Raw genomic sequence first — 10827 nt, 5'->3', positions numbered from 1 at the left:
GACGCCCGCCCCGGGCCGCTCTGTTGCTCATGCCCGACTCGGGGCCGCAGAAGGAGTTTGTGTCCCCGCACTCGGGAGGGATCCCCTGCGAGAGCCCAGGCCCCAGCACGCACGGGAAGGGTTCTGGGGACGCTCACAAGGGGTCTCAGGGCGCCCGCACCCTGGCCCCTGTGGTGGGTTGACCCTGGCTTGGTGCTGGGTGTTTATCACAGCCGATTTGTCACTGCCTTCATCAGCAAGGCAGAGGAGAGAAAATTTAACGAAAGGCTCTCTGGTCGACATAAGGACAGGGAGAGAGAACTCACCAATTACCGTCACGGGCAAAACAAAACCGATTTGGGGAAATTATTTATTGCAAATCAAATCACAGTAGGGTGATAGGAAATCAAACCAAAACTGAAAAGCACCTTCTCCCCACCCTTCCCATCTTCCTAGGCTCAACTTCTTTCACAATTTCTCTGCCTCCTCCCCAACAGCGGCACAGGAGGATGGGGAATGGGGTCTGCGGTCAGTTCATCACATGCTGTCTCCGCTGCTCCTTCCTCCTCACATTTGAATAAGTCACTTATTTAGGAAAAAAAAAGAAAGAAAAAAAAAGAAGTGACAGCTGCCACAGTAGCTTTGAATTCCTGTCAAATTCAATCAGTTTCAAGCACCTCTAGGAGGATTAACCATTTGGAAAACTAAAGGAAAAGAATTTGTAAAAGAGGATTCTTTTTGCTCCTTTACAGCTTTCTTATAATCATACATATTTACTTTAAAATCTCACAATTATTTAAAAACTACAAAACCTTATGGTTACCAGAAAATTATTTTTTCCAGCTCTGTTTCACAGAGTTGCTATGAAAAAGTACATCACATAGACTCAAAACTTTTTTCCTAAGTAATTTGCTTCAGTGAACTGAGAGGTTCTTGACTCACACAGTTCTAACAGTGTTTGTACAGAACTGGACGAGTTTCCAGCTCTGACATTGCACATGCTCATATCCAACAACTGTAGAATCAAGGTCCTCTCATATATATGTACGGAAGGCAGCAGAGTTACACCAGGCATAAATTCTCACTGACTGTTTGGATTTCAGCATAGATTTTACATACCACATACATCAAGGCGCTACGACTTGACTCTGTATTAGTAAGAAAAGTGATTCAGGCCTGTTGACTCTAAAAAATAAAGCACAGTTGTGTGTGAGGGTGCTGTTAGGTTAGTAACTAAGTTGTGTACATTCATAAACCCATTGTACATAGTCCAAATGGTACTTGAGCTATGTACATAGTCCTTACATACTATGTACATAGTACTTCCATAATCCATGCTGCAAGCACTCATAAAGTATAAGAAATGCCAACAGCTGTGGCTGGAGTTGGTATCTGGCTGCCTGCGCTTCACCATACAGCATTGGTTGGAAGGAATCTCCAAGGAACACTAGTCCACCCTAGTGGATGAGGTGAATCATTGCCGGCGCTAGAGCCTCTCTTGATAAATAACACTGATTTTAGTCACAAAATGGGAATATGGGAAAGTTACTTTACTACAGTAGAAAACTGGAAAAAAAAATACAGAAATGCAATACCAAGGAGAGTAAAATCCTGTGAAGCCTTAAGCTGTGCGTAGATTCAATCCAGAGCCCACCTGATACACGGAACACTACATAAAATGAACACAACACGCAACTGTTAGTTATTTTGTTTATTCAGACATTCTTTCAGATAATATGAGAAACCTGGGACTTGTGAAAGTGAGTGGGAGAGCTCAATTGACTTCCGTGGAATTCTGATTCACTCAATAAATTTGATCATATCAGCTGCAATGACAGTTCTTATTTTCCTTCAGGAGCTTTCAGCATTGATACGTGACTTTAGAGGCGTCTTTATCTAGTCATGTTTTCATTTCCATTGCTTGAAGATTTGCTGCTAAGCATTCCAAATCCAAAGCCTGACCAGTTACATTGATGATGTAAGGCCTGACCCTGCCTATGGTAAGTCAACAAAAATGTTTGCATTAATTCAGCATTTATTAAATGTTTCAGGACAGCTTAACATGGAAATCTTTATAAGCCAAATAGTGACAAATTTGAAAGACCAAAAAAAAACCACCTTCCATTGTGACAATTCATAGCAAGAGTTGCCTAGTTACTTTTGATTTTTTTGCCATCTCACAGGGAAACTTCAGTGTGACTTTCATCCACACTGCAATGGCATCCATATTAAGACTATTGTTATACAGAGACAAATCTGTTGAATTATTTAGCATAAAATCAAAACATGGATTTCTGTGTTCCTCCACACAACATCAGCTAAACATTCCTAAACACAACATCTACACTGCATCTTAAAAAAAGCTATTACTGAAATCCACAGTAAGTTGTGGTTGTATACACAACATAGATACCCAGAATTATAACGATATTTGGTTTATTATAGCAAATAAGAATTTAATCATTTCAAGATGAGAGGACAGTAGCCTAAATTGTTTCTATGAGTAATACCTTAAATTCATCTTCATGTTACACCTGGCTCTGTGGAAACTAAATATATTATATTTACATGTTGTATGTAGTCCACTAGTTCACAAATCTTTTTAGAATTTATATCTAGAGCAAGATGAAATGTATATTTAAGACATATTTTAGAATTTTTACAAATTACAGATCTGACTGCTTTGTTGCTGCTGTCTTCAAACCCTCACGATATGAAAAATAACAGAAACACATTTTTAATTGGATATTCAACATAGTCACTACTGAAAGTAATGATAGATGTGCCTTCATCTACAAGTCTAGCAACCTCCTAGAAACCTTGGTGTAGTAAATTTAAAAGCCAGATGTGATGTGTTGCTGTAGAGTGAGGGATACAGGGAGCGACCTCAGTGTCAGGACCAAGGTTAGAAGTCAGATGTCCTCAGATCTGTGTGTAGGTGAGATGTTTCTATCCCCTTTTTAATGTCTCATTTCTTGTCTAGAGAATAAATACCAGCCTGGCAGTAACCTATATAAACTTCAGTTTGCCTCATTTCTGCCATAAGACACAGCATGTCCATGGCACGATCACATCAGCTACTCTGTGCTGGCAGCATTTTGTCAAGCGATTTTGTTCACTCTGACTCGGGGAAAACTCCATGGACATCACTGAGAAGTACAACACGATGAAGGCTGAGCAGTGTTGCCAGATGCCTGAAGACCTCCCACAGGGAGCACATCTAGTTTTGTCTGCTTTGGAAATAAACCAGCCCAGGAGATAGCCCCATGGACTGAGGACCACACAGACTTCTTGGCACTGTATATGCAACTTGGGAGTGCTTTAACTGCTCCATGGAAACCACAGCAAGTTCTCATGTTGCTGATAGTCAGGAATTTAAAATAAAATGCTGTATGTTAGTAATGAAGCTGTTGCAAAATAAAAAATATTTTGCTTATTTGAAGGTTGAATATTTGCCATCTCTAACAGCAGGAAATATTTTCGTCTGGAACTTCCCAACTGGCTTCCTCCTCTACTCTGACTCACTCTGTTTTGTCACACTTCAGAAATATTTAAGCCTAGAAAAGTCTTTGAAGCTATTTGTCAACTGTTTTACAAATGCAGTTTAAAAGGTACTGCAAGACATGGTTGTGTTTTCAGTCACATCTATCAACCCAGACATTCTGTCAGCTGGGGAAACCTTGTGGAGTTTTTCATCCTAAGAAACTGTGATCAGGTTCAAAGCATAGCAGGATGCTGTCTGGTACCAAAATGACACTAAGAATGATGCTGAAGTTCCTTCTTCATAAATAGTCCCCGTGGTTTCAATGCAAGTTTTGCCAAGTAAGAACATAAATTCTGTATGAAAAGGAGTGATGAAAGTTTTGTTCTGTATAAATTGCACACTTCGTATTTCAGCATGAAGTTTAAATGCCTGTAATTTGATTACCTAGTGTTTCATATTTAGGATTATGATCTTTCTGCTTGGAAGTTTAAAATTCAGAAATACAACCAGAGATAAAAGATTCAGTTGAAAGTTGATGCCTGAACAGTTTCTGGACAGACAAACTCATGTTTCTGCATATGCAGCAAAGGCAATGTTAAAATATTCTGCCCAGCTACACTTGTGACTGTGAGCAATGTTGGATTAAAACCATGTGAAGTTGATATTTCCAGGTCAAGGCACAGGCATGAACAAATGTGCTGTGCACACTGTGAATGAAGGATCCTGTCCAGGACACTCCTTAATCTTCCATGGAAACACACAACTTTGTTGTTCGCCAGTGTAGACCACAGGCAAAATCAGAGCAGAAAATTTTCCTAGCAGTCCCACACGATCCTCAGACACTTAGACACGTGTGGGTACCAGAAAGCCAGAATTTGGCTCTCTGGATATTTGTTAGCAGGTATCAGTAATTTCAATCTTCCTTAGGTTTTTTGAGCACTGGACTTCATCTTATGCAGCCACAGTGGAAAGAGACAGTGATGTGCAACCAGCACTGATGCTCTCATTTTACCCAGTGAGCGTCTCCCAGGACAGAGGGTGAGGATATGTGGCAAAACTTCTCTTTGGACATCTTTGAACATCAGGGATCAGGGCCATATCTCACTCCAGGAGACAAACCTAGCCCTAATTTGAAGTAAATTTCCTAAACCACATATAATCGAGTTATGGGGCTCTCAATACCAACTGCTTTAATAACTTGACCCCCTCCTGTTGTGCTTTATTACTTAATAATGTAGATGTAGCCTTGGAAAAATGTAACTGTTTAATCACTGTTACTAATACATGCAATGATGTAATCCTATAAGCAATGATAACAATTGTCTTTCAAAACAGTAGTGTTGAGTTTGGCAATGAAATAATAAAATAGAAAAGGAGAAAAGGAGAAAAGGAGAGCTGAACAGTTAGACAGTAAAAAGTCACTAGGATAAAATGTGAGCACAGTTAATTGAAATTACCCAACACCCTATTTAATGAAATATTATAAAGATATTATAAATATCACAGTAATATTAATACTATTAATATTACACAATATGGTATTTTTTAAAATTGCTATGTTTTATTCAGATAAAAGAGGAGACAAATAAAAAGGTCATGAACATGAATATATCAGACTAGGTAAGAATTACCCAAGCCTCATAATTGAGGTAATATATTCAGTGGAAGAGGTCTAACAGGAATTTCTCTTGTAGAAGGTCGCAAAAAAAGGAAGAGGGAAAAAATGTGCACCAAATGGTGCACCAAACCTGAGCTAGTGAAGGAATCCAAGATAGAGCCAGAAAGTATTTTCATTTGGAAAACTTTAAAACGTGATTATGAAAGAGCATGAGAAAGCAAGGAGAGGGGAGTAGGATAAAAATAAAATGAAGCAGAAGCAAGATGCAACAAGCCTAATCAAAGCCTCTGAAAATTCAGTGTTTTTCCAATGTTATTGTGTGATTCATGATCAAATTTGCATCTAAAAAGTGGGAGCAGTATTTTCAAAAGGAGCTACTCCTCTAGTGCCTCAGGTACAATATTCAGTGCCAATAGTTTTTTCATTTAGAAGTCAAATGGAAACACTGAAAAAAGTTGACTTGAAGCCAACTGAGGGGCTGTTTTGGTTTTGGTTTTTCTTTTATCTGTTCTCACTGATACAAAAAAAAATCAAGCTTTTAATGTCAGAGAAGAGTTCCAGACAATCAAAGAACAAACATCTAATTTAATTCACAGATAAATGTAAAAAAAACCCAAAGGAAATCAAAATCCACTTTCATAAAGTTGTCACTGAGACTTCCTTTTTAAAAATATTTAGTGTGTTATAGATACTTCCTGAGAAACTGAGAGCCCCAGAAACAAATCCCATCTCCACCTTTGAAGCAAGGTTATGATAGCAGGGTGGTGACTACAGGGGTGGCTTCGGCGAGAAGTTCTAGAAGCTTCCTCCTTGTCCAACAGAGCCAATACCATCTGGCTCCAAGACAGATCTGCTGCTAACCAAGACTGCACCAATTAGCAGTGGTGGTAGTGCCTCTGGGATAACAAATTTCAGAAGGAAAAAGTTACTGCACAGAAGCAATTGCAGCCAGAGAAGAGAGGAGTGAGAATATGTAAGAACAACCCTGCAGACACCAAGGTCAGTGGAGAAGGAGAGGCAGGGGATGCTCCAGGAGCCAGAGCAGCCTGTGGGGAAGACCATGGTGAGCCAGCTGTGCCCCTGCAGCAGACGGGAGTCCATGGTGAAACAGCCTCTGGAGGACCCCATTTCTTTTCTGGTTTTATGCAGTACCTAGAAGGATCCGCATTTGTTTCGTAAGTGGCATGATAATACAAAGCAAAGTAATATTCATTTGGTGTTACCTCACTGTAATAATGGTTTAAGAGTGAGAATGGCAAGTTATTTCAGGTTCCATGATGTCTCTGTGGTTCTTTGATACTATGATAGCTCTTATATAGAGAGAATCTTATTTATGCTAAACTTTCATTAAATCAGGCTAGATACCAAATCATGAACTCTTGCCTTCTGAAATGCTCAGTTTAATGGATGAACTCAGCCTAAAGCATTATAAGGCATCTCTTCAATTATATTACAATCACCTGCTGGAACTTAGAATCCCTTTGAAAAAGAGAAGACTATGAAAATGTTGACTTTCACAGTTGCACATTTGTCAGCAAGAATGTCTTGTAATCTTTGGATTGTGACATCTTCATCACTGGTGGAAATATGGATCAGATTCAGCTACTTACCAGATTAAAAAGTAGCATGAAGATATGAATAAAACAACAAAAAGGAAATAGCTCCATATTCAAGCAGAACTTAATTCAAAATCCTATAAATACAGATCTACATTTCCAAAGGTACCTAATTATGCTGATGTTTGATTTGACACATCAAAGCAGGCTCAGGTCTTCACAGCACTGACATTCAGCTATATGTAAAAAAGACAACATCTGCTCTAAGGATGGATGAGACACCACATAGTGAGCCCTCCAAACCACTGGTCACTTTTAGGGAAAGGCAGTAAAAGGAAGAAGCAAAAATGCATTAACTTAAGTTAGTTCAGCAATATGAATATATATTTTTTTCTTTTTCTCTCTTCTATTTATATCTCTTGCATATTTTCCCCTCATTTTTTACAGTTTCTATCTCTGTGTTGCTGAACTGTATTCTCCTCTTTTCTGTTTCCTTCAGGAATTTCTAACTTTCCGTATGTCTCCTCTTTCATTCCCCTTATCAGTGCTTCTTCCTTTTCCTTTCACTAGTTCCTGTCCTTCTGGCACTAAACACAGTGGGCTCACCTTCTTTCTAGAAATGTCTCTTCCCTTTTGTCCATTTCTGTAGCCTGCTCCCCACTAGTGCCTCCTTTCTTCCCCAGATCCTTACACAGAAAAGAGTGAGTGAATGGAGCTGGTTTGGTGAATATAGGAGCTGAAGCCAGATTGCTCCCAGTGTTTCTCCCATTATGTATCTTTTCTGCCACCTCTTCTCTCACGATGTCTGCCCGCCCACTGCAAAACAGGCAGCATAGCTAGTGAGGAGAGAAACACTTGTCTCTAGCAGTAGTCCCTAAGAATGAAGGTACATCCAAATTCCCAAAGGAAAATCAACAGATTTTCAGCACCTACATAAATCTGAATAAACTGCCTTGTTTTAAAGCTCTTCTTTCTTCATGGTTCTTAACAGGAAATGGAGAAGATCATGATCTTTGAAAACTCTGCTTGCCTTCACTAAAAGCCTGAGGTACATGAGCTTTAAAATGATGCCAACATCTCAAAACTCTGAATCATTCTATAGTTGTTAGGTCTGCTCTATAACTGAAGTGCTCCTACAAGTAGTAACTCTAAAGTAAAGGCAGCTTGGCAGAAGGCTGTACTAGTGAAACACTTCTTATACCAGTATTAACTTAATCCATGTTGCTCTTGTAAGATGCCACTATCTCCTGATCTCACAAGATGATGATACGCATGCAGCTTCCTGTATTTTTAAACCACTATCCCCCGAGAATGTGGGGAGGAGCTTCATGTAATGACAAAATATGCTGAGTTCATATATTCTGCAAGCTCATGGCACTAAAAATATTCCTTTTACAAGCTAACAAACTCTGTTTCGTTAGGGTTGGAAAAGAGTTAGGTTAGGAGAGAATGTAGGCACACACTATACTAAAATCTGTGAAGAACAGGTCTGCTCCACAAAAGCCACACTCCACAGCCTGTAAAGAGAGCATTTCCCAGAGCACCAGCTGACCATTGCAGGCAAATACTAAAATGCCTGAAAGAATACCTAGATCAAGCTCTTTTCAGGAGGTGTGCTGGAGGAGTGCTTTTCCAAACAATTGAATTTCTTAAGGTTGGACACTAAGAACAGTAAGGTTCATAATGAACATGAAACCAACACTCACCATCTATCAGTAGGAAACAAGTGATTATTCCACACATTTACGAAAGGTTTCAGAATATGAAATAAGGTGATTCAACACAGCAGTCCTGAACAGATTTCTTATGCAAAGATTTTGAAGTCTGTTGCCTACTTACTAAAGGAAGAAATGGGTTAACTCTGCAGAAGGATGCCCTGCAACTTAAAAATGAAGTATTATAGTAAAAGTTTCTTATTATTGACTCTTACTTTTCATTCTTGCATGTCTTGAGTAGAACTGAGGCTGTAAAAGTAAATCCTTTCTGTTCCGTGACACTGGTTTCAGGCTTCTAATGGAGAAATTGTTTTTCACATTCCAAACGCCTTCCAGAGCCACTGTTAACAATTTGGCAAAAGAATAGCTTTATAACTGATTACTTCAGCTTGTTCTGGAATTAATATAATACAACACCATAATATTCTTCCATAGTTAATGAAAAGAGATTGACATATTTAGAGAGCAATTCAGATTGCTAAAGGTCCACAATGCTCTCTACTGTTTGTAGAACACCTTAGGACTACTCAGGCTCCTAACTGAAGCAAGATATAGCTTGTCTATAACATATAAGAAACCGCAGTAATACCACTGATGCATCCAGCATCCTTTTTTGGTCATTCTGGAATAGCAAATGCCCTCATAAAAAATACAGAAAACAACAACACCCATCCCAAAAAAACCAAACCACACCAAACTAACAAAAAACCAAAGCCATCACCACCAGAACAAAATAAAAAGTTAATTTATTTTGTGGAAAGGTTACAATTTACTGGCATCTAATTTATTTTAAACAATATACTTTAGTAGTCTAAACTATGTAAATAGGTAACCATCCAACCTGACAACTGCTGTCTATCAGAGGCCAGGTCACTTAGTAAGCATTTCTAATTCTCCAAACAGCTGAAAAAGGAATTCAGTACTCACTGAATAATCTGTACACCAGCATCTATCTGTATTTATCATATTTATCATTTATCATTGTTATGCTATGCCTATATCATTATGCTATACATATAATTTCTGTACTGAGCTTGCTATAGATCCATATTATACAGTCCTGTAATAAATATTTGTGTAGTGTTTCTATATTATCTTTAGTACTTTAAGCCTTTGTAACACACATTTCTTTGGGAGACTCCTCAAAAGTCACGAGAACATACAAGGTAGCATCCATTTATTCAACCAGACTGAAATATTCCAGACAATTTTGATCCATTGGCAGATGGATGCAGAAAAAATAATTGTGTTCAGCTCTCAGTAGGTTTAGGCACATGAGCGGATTGAGCAGACCAGTGTTAACATCTGCAATTCAGCTCTGTGTTCAGAATCCCTTTTCAGTCAACAGGAAAATAACAGGCACTTTTAGAGCATGACACGTGCAATGACAGGTATCTAGGACAGGTCAAAAGAATGTCCAAAGTGCCTTTTTTCCTCTGCTTGCTACAAACAGAGGCTACCTAAGTAATTCCCTACAGAGGCTAATCACAGTAATAAGAGTTGCAGGCTCAAAGGGGCTTTACGTCTACTGGGTACTGATTACATCAGCTAATTTATGTACACTTTCTTCTGTGAATCCAACTGTTTTAAATTCATTTTGAGTGAGTTTAGAATTGGGTTTCAATCCTACACAAGAGAAACAGTATTCTAATAACTACAGCACTTCTTTCAAAGAAAAAGGTAATGAAACCTCCCTACTGCTTAGCAATTGTTTCTGTTTTATTAAACTGATAGATCATATAGAATTATCCATGTTCTCTCTAGTCTCATAATTTCTGACCAAAAAAAAAAAAGAGTAATAAAGACTATATGCAATTCTACTGCTTCTAAATGTTTTGCATGCTATTACATAAATGTTCTGGGTTGGTTTTTTCATAATAACAATTTTGCTATAGTTCCTCAAAACAATCACTTGTCCTGACAAACACTTGCCATTTGCTGATAAAGAGGAGTACCTGCAGCTGGATGTTTAACATTGCATTCTTCTTTCTCAAAATGAAGGTGCTCCTCAAGTATTTCTTTAACTCTCCTAGGTAGCTCCACATGCACACATTTCTGGCCTGTTAGTAAAACATAGTACAAAACAACCAGTTATTGTAAAACCCCTGAATGCTGACATGCTTTGCTGAGTGCAAAGTCAAGTTATGCTGCTCTGCATCTGTCTTCAACACACTGTGAACCCAATCATTTACAAATATATGATAGTGTTCAGTCTGGCCCTTCTCCCCGACATCGAGCAATTCCTCAGGATACGAGGATGGTACAGGACAGGACCCTGGTGGGTACACCCAGATGGGGTGTGCTGGTAATCAAAGTCACCCCAGGGCACTCGGGGAGACGGCCACTGTGCCTCCCCATGGCAGACATCCCCAGGCAAGGGCCGTGGATGGAGAGGCACCCAAGATGTCCTTGCTGCAGAAGTCTCCAAGGCGCTGAAGAGGGATGCGGGCACCCCAAAGCACCAGGGCAGTCTCT

General features: G+C 39.1%; 2 protein-coding genes across 2 annotated transcripts in view; both read right to left on the bottom strand.

Annotated features, from left to right (window-relative positions):
* Positions 1-1107, bottom strand: part of FUT4 (fucosyltransferase 4) — a 6629-nt gene extending 5522 nt beyond the window's left edge. The window contains exon 1 of the mRNA XM_008636796.2: positions 1099-1107. Within this exon, the coding sequence (XP_008635018.1) occupies positions 1099-1107 (9 nt within the window). The remainder of the gene's footprint in view (positions 1-1098) is intronic.
* A 568-nt stretch (positions 1108-1675) lies between these two features.
* CUNH11orf97 (chromosome unknown C11orf97 homolog) lies at positions 1676-10440 on the bottom strand (the record flags this gene model as incomplete). The annotated part of the gene is made up of 3 exons (XM_017738186.1): positions 1676-1974; positions 8568-8693; positions 10308-10440. Coding segments are annotated over 3 exons (354 nt in total), but the record flags the coding sequence as incomplete, so codon positions are not given.
* Between the last annotated feature and the right edge of the window lie 387 nt (positions 10441-10827).

Source organism: Corvus brachyrhynchos, unplaced genomic scaffold (assembly GCF_000691975.1).
Source record: "Corvus brachyrhynchos isolate BGI_N302 unplaced genomic scaffold, ASM69197v1 scaffold117, whole genome shotgun sequence".
NCBI lineage: Eukaryota > Metazoa > Chordata > Aves > Passeriformes > Corvidae > Corvus > Corvus brachyrhynchos.
This window is presented reverse-complemented; position numbering and strand designations above follow the sequence as displayed.